The 12,952-nt window shown below is 36.4% G+C and overlaps 1 protein-coding gene across 6 annotated transcripts in view; it reads right to left on the bottom strand.

Moving 5' to 3' along the window:
* Herc1 (HECT and RLD domain containing E3 ubiquitin protein ligase family member 1) overlaps window positions 1-12,952 on the bottom strand; it is a 185,104-nt gene that overhangs the window by 142,733 nt on the left and 29,419 nt on the right. For all 6 annotated transcript variants that reach the window (XM_078049498.1, XM_021727300.3, XM_078049495.1 and 3 more), the window contains exon 2: window positions 6,366-7,321. In XM_078049498.1, the coding sequence (XP_077905624.1) occupies window positions 6,366-7,295 (930 nt within the window). In that variant the 5' untranslated portion in view covers window positions 7,296-7,321. The remainder of the gene's footprint in view (window positions 1-6,365; window positions 7,322-12,952) is intronic.

Raw genomic sequence — 12,952 nt, 5'->3', positions numbered from 1 at the left:
ACAGTGGTTTGTCCCAAAGGTCCCAAAGTTCCAAAAACAGTCAAGGAGGAGGAATTTTGCCAATCACATTGTTTGGTTGACCAATAAGTGAAGTCCCAAGAAATACTCTACTCCCTTTGGGTTTTTTGCCCACATACCCACAAAGATACAGGCAAGCAGAATACAGCTGGCTTCAGTAATGACCCTGACCAGAGTGGCAAAAAGTCTTTTTCCCATCTTAGTTTTGGCACAACCACAGTCTAGGTCTTGTCAATTCTTATAGCTACCTGCCTACAGAAGCAACAAGGCATCCTTTTCCTAGCATAGCTGAGGAATCACATTACTTCATGGGACTTAATGCCTATTCTCCATAGTAATTCCGATAAGGAAAATCATTATCTTAATAAAAAATGATAAATCAGAAAGGTAACTCAATATCCATTCTCTATCCTTAAATCTTTAGACCACTTTCATACACTGTTAACATACAGTAGGAAGTTCAACAGTCCAAACTGAAATTAAAATAAATTTGTGGTTTTCCAAGTACCCAATTAATTACCTTTCACCTAAATAACCATCATCCAAAATAATGTCACACTTTTTTTTTCCTCTCCTATGTTTGTCTGATTAAGATAATTAAATGAGGGCATTACCTTATGTTCTTGTTATTTGATTTTACTCAAAATTGCTTCAGTGGCTCCCTACTGCATATGGAATCAAGTCCCAAAAGTGTATATAGCATGGGATACAGGCCTGCCTTGCTTGCAGCCTCATCTCATCGCATTCTACTCCATTCATCTAGGGGCTTGCTCTCTGATACCTTTGCCACTTTGTGAATTTTAGTCCTCCCATTTGTAAAGATCTCCCATTCCTCCCATTTACACACTTTATGTTGGCAGGTAAACTCCTCCTTTCAACTAACTTCAGGGGTCCTTCCCCCAAAGCTTTCCCTCAGTCTTTTACTTGTGTCTCATTCATCTCCTCTCTGCAGATCTCTACTATCATTAATTTGAAGTGTCTGTGCATCCCTCTTTCATTTAACCGTGAGCTACCCAAAAATATAGATGCTACAAAGCTTATTTATCTTTTTAATCCAGCACCTACCGTATCTGGCACACAGTGCTCAATAAACACCTAATGGCATCAAAGGCCAAAGGGGTTTATATAGTGGTTCACTTTTTAGAATTAAAAGATGTACACTGATATTATAATATAAGTAACTTTATCTTTTCTTCTATTCTTTTTTAAATATAAGTTGAGAATTTTGTGTATGCCTACATAAACATGTGGGTAGCAAAGAGTAAGAATCAAATATGTAGTTAAAAATTCAAGCCTCATAATTAAGAACAATATAAAATATTGCTAAATGATATAACAATAATTTCTACTGTTTTTCCTCCTTTAGAGAGAGAGAGAAAATCACATTTACAAGGCACATTATAATTTTGTTTTGTGGAATAAAGAAAAGGAATATTTTTTAAATTATGAATTCTTGAACCACTTCTTCAACATTAAAAATTATTTCATTTTAAAAGTTATTTGCATTCTTTGTGTTATATTTTATTATCTAAAAGAAAGAACTATGTTCATATTATTTTGGCCTATTTAATTAGGTTTTTTTATGTAACAAAACTTTTGAAAATTGCAGACATTTTGCCAAACAGCAAAAATATTTTAAAAATTGTTTGGGCTTGCTGTTCAATACAGTTGATATTACTATTATTATTAATTTGTTTGTTTTTATTTATATGTTTGGTTTTTTGTTGTTTTTTTGTGAGAGAGAGAGAGAGATTTTTCTTAATATTTATTTTTTAGTTTTTGGTGGAAAACATCTTTATTTTTTATTTTTATGTGGTGCTGAGGATCGAACCCAGCGTCCCGTGCATGCCAGGCGAGCGCACTACCACTTGAGCCACATACCCAGCCCCTATATGTTTGTTTTTAACTATGTATTCAACTTCTCTTCACCTAGATAGTGTATCTAGGCAGAGCAGTAACCAAGAGACCTCAATTAGGGTCCTGGTTCTGAGAGTTATTTTGGGATATTCACTTAAAACTCTTTTGATCTTACTTTTTTCAGTATAAAACGGAAGTTGCAATCTATGTTACTCATTTTTACAAGAACTAAAATGACATATTTCACGAGAAAATTTGCAGTCTGCGATGCATTGCATCCATTAGCAATTATTATATTTCTCTGTTTTAATGGAGTATTTCCCCCCATAATTCCCATGTGTTTTAACTCAAAGCTATACTTTAAAAATCTGATCCATCTTTAAGTTTATTTAATAAATTCTCTTAAATTTCTATATTTGTGTACTTCATTCAGATGACTACCAAAAACAATTATGAAGCAATTTATAAAGAATTAGCTTCATCTTTCCAGATTTTGAGTTTTGAAGCAGGCAGTCAAGATCAACATAAAGAAATTTTAATCATAAACAATTTAAAGATGGGGGGGGAAAGAATCCCATATTTAAATAAAATTTACAAATTAAATTTATTTTTGTTAGGCCTTGTTCTAGGTACTCAAGTGGGAGTTATTTGCCCCACCCTCTAACTTCTAGCTTGGAGACAAATCCTGTCCCAGTCATTCAACTGAGGAAGCTGAGGTGGGAGATAGTAAATTCAAGGCCAATCTGGCAAACTCAGCAAGACCCTATCTAAAAATAAAAAGGTCTGAATGTATAGTTTAGTGACAAAGTGCCTCTGAGTTCAATTCTCAGGATCAAAAAAGAAAACAAAGAAGGAAAGAAGAGGAGAGAGAGAGAGAGAGAGAGAGAGAGAGAGAGAGAGAGAGAGAGAAAGAAGAAAGAGGAGAGAAGAGAAGAGAGAGAGAAAAGAAAAAGAAAGAGACAATCAGATCAGGCTGGGATCTAGTATATCAGGAGAGGCTCTCCGTATTTCCAGAGTTTTCAGACTAAACAATAAAGGTTAAGAAACACGAGCTTTGCCGGGCACCATGGTACACGCCTGTAATCCCCAAAGCTCAGGAGGCTGATTGGATTGCAAGTTTGAGGTTAGCCTCAGCAACTTTCAAGACCCTATCTTAAATAAAAAATGAAAAGGGCTAGGGATGTAGCTTACTGATAAAGTAACCAAAAACAAACAAACATGAGCTCTGGAGACCAAGAACATCATACTCTATCACTTACCATGCAAGGGGGAATAACTAATACAAAACTCAATTAAAAAAAACATTCCTTTCCCCTAAAACCAGTCTCACAGATTTAACTAAGATTCCATCTATTGCAGGCCTGAAATGACTTTGAAAGAGCCAAACTAAACCAAACATAAAAGATTCTTCCCCAGAGTAGATCCTAAATTCTGAAAAAAGCAATCCAGTTTTCTAAGGTACCCTTGGCTCTATAAGGGCCCTTATAGATATATATGACCTTATAGCTATATATGTATGCCCTTGGAGGGCAGAAAGGAGTTGACTCCTGGATAGGTACATTTGGTATTTAGTCAAGGAATGAGAGGCCAAGTGCAGAGAAAACTGGAAATCCACCAATAAAATTAGTTTATTATATTTAAATCTGTTTTAAGGTTAGCATTTGTGGAAAAAAAATGTTGATTTACCATAACAGGGTAAAAACTCACAGAATAGTTTTAAAAAGCACAGGCTTTGCAGACACTCAGGGTTGTAAAGAATTACTAATGTCTGATCTACAAAGGGCTTAAAATCAGAAGTGCATGTTATGCTGCTGCTCAATAGAGGTGTAAATCCAAGCTTACAGAGTTGCTTTATCTTCAAGATCGGGGTAATTAATATGTACTACACATGATAATCGAATGAGACCATACATATAAAACACCTGATGGGTAGTAGAGTAGTAGGGGCTGAGAAAAGATTCTCTTCCTTTCTTATATCAGGTAGTAGAGAACAGTACATAAAAGCAAAAGAAAAAAGAAAAAAAAAACGGTGGGGGGATGAAATAGTACAGGCTAATTAAATGAAGAATAAAACACATTATATATGTAAGTTTATATATTTACTGTAAAGATTTCTTAGAGAAATTTAAACCATCATAGTAGATATGCATGCAAGCCTATTTCAAAATGCTAAAAGATAGCTAGGGTAAAGCTCAGTCAGTGGTAGAGCACTTGCCTAGCATACAAGAGGTCCTATCAATCTCCAGAACTGCAAAAAAATAAAACGCAAAATAAGAAAAAAAGAAGAACTGAATAGACAATGAGACTAAACAGATATTGTGGAAAGTAGTCTAGTGTCCTGGAGTACACACTTCTTACTAAAGAACAATATTATAAGATAAAGCTTTAGAAAGTAAGGAGGGGAAGAAGTCTCTGACTCAAGATATCTAGCATTTTATTCCAGAAGGAAATATACCACAGCCAAGTATATAATCATGTAACTATACTGTGAAATATTAATAACTTTTTTGTAACAGACAATGTAAAATAAGAAGCCTATAAAATGAGAAATTAATATGTGATTATGAGTAGATAATATTATCTAGGTTGTTAAATGATATTACAGATTTAAAAGCAGTATAAAGTAAAAGAAGGTTACAAGAAAGTAGTAACAATCAGAAAACAAAATAAGAAAAACAAATTGTGAAATTTAAATACTGAATAACACAAAGAGGTCTAACTACTTCCCCTCGGTTATTAGCTGAAGATTTTTTCTACTTTAGTCATTGCATTCTTGTGCTCTAGGTTTTCACCTTAAATAAAGACCATAGGATCTTTGTCAGCACTCCCTAACTCCCAAAAAGCACACTTTTCTTGTCTTTTTATTTTTATTACAAAATTCAAATTTTCATGCCCCTGTAAGCCCAGCAAGATGGGAGGCTGAGGCAAGAGGATCACAAGTTTGAGCCCAGTCTCAGCAATTTGGAGAGACCTTGTCTCAAAATAAAAAATAAAAAGGTTGAAAATGTAGCTTAGTAGTAAAGTGCCCCTAAATTCAACCCCTAATATGGGGGTAGGAGGCATAACTGAAATTTTTGTAGATCATATAATCCAAAATTTTCAAGTAATTATTTATAGGAAATTAATTTTAAAAGAAGAAATTGTATAAAACAAACAAACAAACCTGATATTTACAGTTCAGTTCATAGATGCAAAACTAATAAGCCAGGTAAGAATTTAAATGTCCCTGCTTTGAAAATAAATTCATTGTAATTGTTCTTGTCAAACATTTCTGTTAATCCAAAAGCTTTGTGTTATACTTGTTTAGACAGGGAAAAGACTTGAAATGTATACATATAATCTACAAGTGGCATTTTTAACTATCTTAACTAAATAAATTTGTTAGGTGACATTTGGTAATAAAGGACACCAAAAAGCCTGATCAATCACAGCTACTCAGGAGGCTGAGGCAGGACTGCCAAGTTTGAGACCAGCCTGAGCAACCTAGCAAGACAACCTAGCAGGACATAAGGCAGGGGAGGGAAGGCTGAGGATGTTAATCAGTGGTAGAGCACTTATCTAACATATGCAAGGTTCAATCTCCAGTAACACTAATACACACACACACAATCAACATAACCTAAGTGAAATTAAATCAGCTTATAAGTTTTTGAATCTTAATATCCTGTATTAGTATTTTAAAACTCAAATTTCTATTCTTGGTTTCACAAAATTATTACATTTCAGTCTTAAAAATTATTGAAATTGATCACACTGTATTTTGTTGTTTATTCTTTAATATGGTATCCAAGGTTGTGATGGTCAAGTAAATAATTTCCTCTAACAGCACACACTTTTCATAGACTTTTGCTTAGGTCATCACTCCCCTTCATGCAGGTCTCTACTCAAATGCCACAACCCAGAGAATCCTTCCAGTACCATATCTTTCCACTCTCAACCTCTGCCTTGATCCTATCACTCTCTATTCCCTTTTCTTCCCTTACTTTTCTTTTTAGAACTTCTCACTACCTGAAATTATATATTTATTGTATGATGTCCTACTTGGCTGTTAGCTCTATGAAGGCAAAAACTGTATATCCTCAGGGCTGTATTCTCAGGGTCTAGACTAATACCTAGCACACAGTACATGATTAATAAAAACTGGGAAGGGTGAAATTGGAGACGCTTTCGAAAGACCTCCATATTCACTAGCCAAGATTTACATGTAAGTTTACTAAAACACAAAAAAGTGTTTGTTTGATGAATTTTCCAAATTCACATAAGAAGTCATAAAACAAAACTACGAACTAGTGATGATCCAGTGGTCTTATTAGCTGATCTGTCCCTGTTAACATGTATAAAAATTTCTTCACACAAAGTACAAAATATTTAATTAGCATAACAATACCAAAATCTGAAATCATTCTCTACTATCAATAATTCATTAAAAATGAGGTTGACTTTTACAAAAAAATGTTACAAATCTTTACATTAACATTTTCAGTACGTACCAAAGAACGCCTCATCTGCATTAATATAGTCATAAAGCAGTCAAAGCTGATCATTCCTTCCTGGCTTGATAGTAGTTTGTTTTTCTCCATGGTATTTACAACCGCCGAAGCCCCCAAAGCCATTTCTATCCATTCAAGAAGATACCGCAAAGAGCCTCGCTGAGCTGCTAAACCAAGCAGTAACTCAGAAGCTAATCTACGACCTAAAGTGTCTGCCCCAGAATTCGGAATAGTTACTCCTTTAAGAAATGTTGTTACTTGTGATAAGCAGTCCAAGCCCATAGGAGGAATCTTGCTTTCATTTGCTAAAGATAACGGTGGCAAAGAGCTCACAACTTCAATTGCAGTATGAATAACATCATTGCAAAGACTGAGACCAGGTCCTGACACAGGCATCATCCAACTCTGTCTCAGAAGTGCAAATAATAGACTTAGACCAGTTCGAACACCCATTTCTATAAGTGCATCAGTGCTTGACCGAGGACGTTCACTAACGGAATGGACATCTGCTGAACCAGAGCTGCTCTCCGGAGAATGCTGCTGCTGTTTCACTTTGCCTTTGTCATGGTATTTATTAGAAAGTGCATAAAAGACACGCTGTAGTACAAGCAGTCGTTTTCGAAGTGCCCCAGCAAATGGAGAATCCGAACATACCATCTTTGCTAGTGCTAGTTGGCTGCTAAGAAGGGCATCCAAATAATGGTCCTGTTCATCACTTGAAAGAGATTCACGTTCAAAGTCTGGCAACTGTGGTCCTTTGAGGCAAAAAACTTGTTGGGGCAAAGGTACTACTTCCTTATTGCTCACCAGTTTAGAATACAGGACAGCAACTCCTTCTCTTGTAGCAATAGATTCACTGTCCTCTGTAATCCAGGAGCTGTTCAGATGTTCTAGCCATTTCAATTTCACTGGTGGAACCATAGTTGCCATCTTGATTTATTCTTCAGCCATTAGTTCTATAAAGGGAGAAGAGAAAACACTCAAAAACATATATGGATAATTTATAAAATGTTTCTAAATTTCCATCTTACATTACATTATTGATTTCAAACTGGTGAAAAAACAATGTTAGTATTTAGGTTATATAAGACATTAACATTAGGGAATGTTAATGGTTTGGATCTGTAATGTCTCCAAAGGCTCAAGACTTGGTCTCTAGCTGGTGGCACTACTGGGAAATGGTGGAAAACTGTAAGAGGTAGGGCAGGGTTGCAAGAGGTAAATAATTGAGGAGATGCCTTTGAAAGTTATATTTTGTCCCTGGACCCTTCCTTTCTATATTTCTCAAGTGCTTGAGATAAGCAACTCTGTTCTGTCACGTGCTTCCTGCCTTGCCACAGGCCCAGAAAAAATAGAACCAGTTGATTGTGGAATGAAACTCTGAAACCATGAGCCAAAGTAAATCTTTTTTCCATTAAGTTGATTTTATCAAGTATTTTGTCACAGCAACAAAAAGTTGACTAACACAGGGGGAAAATGGATAAAGGGCTATGGAATCTCTCTGCATATAATCTTTACAACTTTTTTAAAATCTAAAATTCTAAAATTTTTTGAAATTTATTTTAAAAAATAGTTATTTCTTCATATGTACCTTTTCCCTTTGGATTCTGATCTCACTATCAGTATAAGAGTAGATTCTACATAACTGATTACTCCCAATTTTTTTTCTTTTTTAAAAAAAGTATTTTATTTTCACTTTCTAGTAAAAGAAGGGTGAACTTACGTAAACAATCAAACAATCAAACAATTCAAGAATTAGGAAGAATAAAATTTTTGAACCTACCACTATGAACTATTTTGTGCAATCCTCTCCATATTTTTTATTTGTTTTTTGTGTGTCCTGGGTCATTTTCCTTCATGCATTATCATCAAAGTGTTTAGGTTACATTTTTAAAAATAACAATTAGGAATAATGAAGGTGAGAGAAAGTCAGTTTTCTTTGGGGATACCTGAAAAATCAGTATTTTCCAGCTATCAAAGTTTCAATTATCACCTTTATATTTTATTAACAAATATCTTTCTTTGCTCTTATTTTATAAAGATTCTTTCTCAAATATCTGGTTTCTTTAATGGGTACTTCTCAAATGCATGAATCATCCACTCAAATTCACACATTTTTATGATTAGTATCATGAAGCCCTCAATCTTACATAAGTGTTTCTGATTTTTGTTTTGCTTTTTCCTTTGGTAGTGCTGTGGATCAAACTCAGGGATCCATATATTAATCAAGTACTCCATCACTAGCAATGCTTGCTTTTTTCCTTATTTATTTATTTATTTATTTATTTATTTTTTAAGAGAGAGTGAGAGAGGAGAGAGAGAGAGGGAGAGAATTTTTTTTAATATTTCTTTTTTAGTTCTCAGTGGACACAACATCTTTGTTGGTATGTGGTGCTGAGGATCGAACCCGGGCCGCACGCATGCCAGGCGAGCGCGCTACCGCTTGAGCCACATCCCCAGCCCCTTTCCTTATTTATTTTTGAAGGGGTCATCCTTGTTTATTTCCTTAGAGGCAACTTTCACACCAAGTCTTATTCTATTAAAAACTGTTTCCAGGCTGGGGCTGTGGCTCAGCGGTAGAGTGCTTACCTAGCACAGGCGAGGCCCTGGGTTCGATCCTCAGCACCACATAAAAATAAATAAATAAATAAGATCAAGGTATTGTGTCCAACCACAACTAAAAAGAAGATATTAAAAAAAAAAAAGTTTCCTTTTTTCATCCACTTTTCTTCTCACTTCCATTGTCCCAGTGCCAAGATCTTTATATAGTTGATCTTTGTATCTCCAACCCATACCTTTTGCTTAATTTACCTATACAATTGTACACTTTACCTCTCCACAAGGATAGCAAACAAAAAGGCATCTCAAATTCTACATAGTCAAATCTGAACTCCTGATCCACCTAGATTTTCCCATCTCAATAAATAGCAATTTTATCCTTCTAAGATTCTTAGACCAAAAACCTTAGGGGCTGTCACCAATTCCTTCCTTTCTTATACTCAATTAGTGAGCTCTATTTTTAAATTCTATCTAGAATCCAAAACAATTCTCACCCTCCATTGCTACCACCCAGGTCACTGAAAGACCATCCTAACTGGTCTCCCTGCCAACTTTTATTCCATACCCCACTAAAATCTATTCTAATAAAATAGGTTGATGGGGCTTTTAAAATGTAAGTAAGACATCTCTTCTAACTAGGATAGTATAGTCTGGGGACAGACCAAAGCTCTGGCCAAGAATAACTAAAAGGACAGGTAACTGTAGTCCATGTAAAGGCACTAGAGAGTTGTTGAAGCAACAAGGATAACTGCAATCAGGACTCCAGAGAAGAGGAAATTGCAGAGAGGAAAACTGATATAAGCAGAAGGCCTCTGAAAAGCAGAGCAGTTAAGGAGATATGGATTCAAGTTCAATAACAAAGAAAAATAAAATGGGTCAGAGAGAAAGAAGTGGAAACAGAAGACAAAGAAGAGAAAATATTTATTTTTTCAGATTGAATATCCTTTATTCAAAATGGTTGGGATCATAAGCATTTCTGATTTTTTCAGATTCTGGAAATAAGATTTTGGGAATGGGACCCAAGTCTAAACAAAAAATTCTTTTGTTCCATATACATCTTATACAGTTGAAGGTAATTTTTGCAAGATTTTTAGCATGCCTGCATTTTGACCAAAATCTATCAAACGTGCTTAGGTATAAATTTTCCACTTGTAACATCTTGTTGGCTCTCAAAAAGCTTCAAAATTTGGAAAATTTGGAATTTCAGATTTTCAGATTAGGGATGTTCAATCTGTATTAGATTACATTAAAGAAGAATAACAAAAACAGAACTGATTTTAAAACTACAATCCAAGAAAACTTTCAAAACTAGAAAAATTTCTGAATAAATATATTAAGGGTTCACAGAGTACCTGGAAGGACTGGGTAGCTCAGTGATACTTGTGGAGCATGAGGCCCTGAATTTGAACCTAGCACCTGGGGGAAAATATTATCTGAGAAAGTTAACTAAGACTAATCAACTCCAAGAAAAGCTAATAAAAATATGAGATTTCACCAGGCACAGTGGTGCATACCATATTCCTAGTTACATGGGAGGCTGAGGTAGAAAGATCACAAGTTCAAGGCAAGCTGGGCAACTTAGCAAGACCCTGTCTCAAAAATAAAAAGAGCTGGGGATATAGCTCAGAGGTAGAGTGCTTGTTAGCATGTGGGAGGCCCAAGGTTCAAACCCTAGTATAGCTACACACACACACACACACACACACACACACACGTTAGATTTCAAAGACATAGACAAAATCCTCAAGGCCTCTAAGCAAAAAGATGAACTAACTCAAAAAGGGCAAAATAATTACCCTGGCATCAAAGAGATGGAGCAAGATGGTGGCCAAGGAAGATTCTCTAGCAACCGTCTTCCCACAGACATATCAATTTGAACAGCTATTCACCAAACTACCTTTAGAAGAACTAAGGAACTAGGTGAGAGATCATAGTACCTAGCTTTAGTATAATTAAAAAAAAAAAAGAAAGACACACTGAAAAAGGCAGGAAGGAAAGAATTGCCCATGTAACCCACTCCCACAACCCAAGCAGTGTGAAAAGAGATGCTTCTGGCTTAGGGAAGGGAGAATAAAGTCCAGTCCTTAGACTTGAAATCCAATACCCATAGTGAAATCTCACAATTCCTGCTCTAGGCCCATACCTGCAGACTGAGTCCATGGAACTATGTTACCCAGATAGCCAAAGGACTGCTACCACCTCATGCAGCAGAGAGGGAAGTACTGGATATCCACTTACTGGAAAGAAGGGCAAAAAGCTCTTTGCCTTAGAGCTCAAGACTCTGCCTTGAAGGCCTACCACAGTAAGACCCAGCATCAGACAAAATCAAAGGCCTATACTGAAGCCTAAGTTTTCAGTTATAGACTCTATATCTGCCTCAGAGTCAGGCTAAATCTGCTCATAAGTGAGACAGAATAGTTTTGGCCTGCATTGCTTCCAGCCTTTTTGTGGGTCTGAGACACACCACTTCCTAAATGCTAAGGTGTGAAACAGCTCAGAGTTACCTTTGGCCTGGAAGGGACTCTCTACCAAATTAGGCAGCACATCTATCCCCAAACCAGTGCTTACAGATGGAGTTTGAGACTTGCCTCAGTAACGAGCAGAGACCTGCATCGTGATAGAAAAGACTTGGATTTTGGCCTGCATTATCACCAGGTACAGCACAGGCCAAGGTGAACCCCTAAGATTTTGCAGGTCCGTGTATTTGTGAGACTCAGGTGTGACTCAGCTTAGCATACACCTCAGTGACTAAGGAACTGTCTTCTCCAGCACTACCCCAACTACAGCTTGCATAGCATGTAACAAATTTCCACTTGCTGGTGGTAGGACAGGATAAGCATAGGACTTTGTCTTGGAAATCAGTGCTAGGTTAGTGAAACTTAATACTGGGCAGACCCTAATGGTCCCCATCCCCAGACCAATGCCCACACATGGAGTCTCTGCAACAGCCCTACTGTGAGGTAGAGCCATGTGGCCCCAGTCTATCGGACTTCTATTCCAGTCAGCATCACTTGTGGCTGGCTGTAGCAGTTTTGGGTCATGAGTGCACCTCAGCAGTAGGCAGCCCATAGCACTGATCCTACCCAATGCTGCACTGGTCTTGGCAAACTGTGAGCTAAGGATATAAAACAGTATTAAGGTATTCATGGTCACAGGAGATGGGTTGGTCTCTTCACGGAGATTCTGCCCAGAGCCAGGTGGAATTCCATAGTTCCTGATCATAGACCAATAATGATGGACAATATTTTTAGGCCTGCCCTTGCCCCAGAGAGAGGTTCGTGAGGACAAACAATTCATGCTGAATAACACACCACCCTCAGATTGGGGTTGCCCCCTAGTGCTGAACTATTGATCACCAACAGCCCACTTGTACCAAGTGGACTTCGGGCACCACCTATTGCTAAAACAGCAGAAGTGACCGCAGGCTCAGAAAAAGAAAAACTAGCACAAAACCAGATTCTGAAAATCTGAATATCTAATCCTTCAATGCACAATATCACATATCAACAAGACTTAAAACTTTCATGGAACTGTGACCTCACCTAATAAGGTGCTAAAAATGACCAATAATAACCAACATAGGCAAACTCAGATGGAGAATTCAAAACAGCTGTTTTAAGACAACTCAAAAAGCTTCAAGAGAACCCAGAGATGTTTCAACTGAGAAACTTAACAAAGAGATGAAAACGAATTGAAAAAGAAAAAAAAATTCAAAGCCAGGTGTAGAGGCCTTGAAACACAACTACTCAGAAAGTTAAGACAAGAAGTTTGAAGACAGCAATTTTAGCGAAACCCTGTCTCTTATTAAACACACACACACACAGGCACAGAAATCCTTCTGCTGAAAAATACACTAAACAAAATTTAAACAATAATAGCTTCAATAGCAGAAGAGATCAAACAGAAGAGAAAATTAGTGATAATAGAAATAATAAATCAAAAACCTAAAAGACAAAACTTAATAACAAATAAAAACAACAATAGTAATTGTAAGCTATATGTTATCTGAACAAACATATTCAGGTAGC

The sequence above is a fragment of the Ictidomys tridecemlineatus genome, chromosome 5 (genome assembly GCF_052094955.1).
Source record: "Ictidomys tridecemlineatus isolate mIctTri1 chromosome 5, mIctTri1.hap1, whole genome shotgun sequence".
Taxonomy (NCBI): Eukaryota; Metazoa; Chordata; class Mammalia; order Rodentia; family Sciuridae; genus Ictidomys; species Ictidomys tridecemlineatus.
This window is presented reverse-complemented; position numbering and strand designations above follow the sequence as displayed.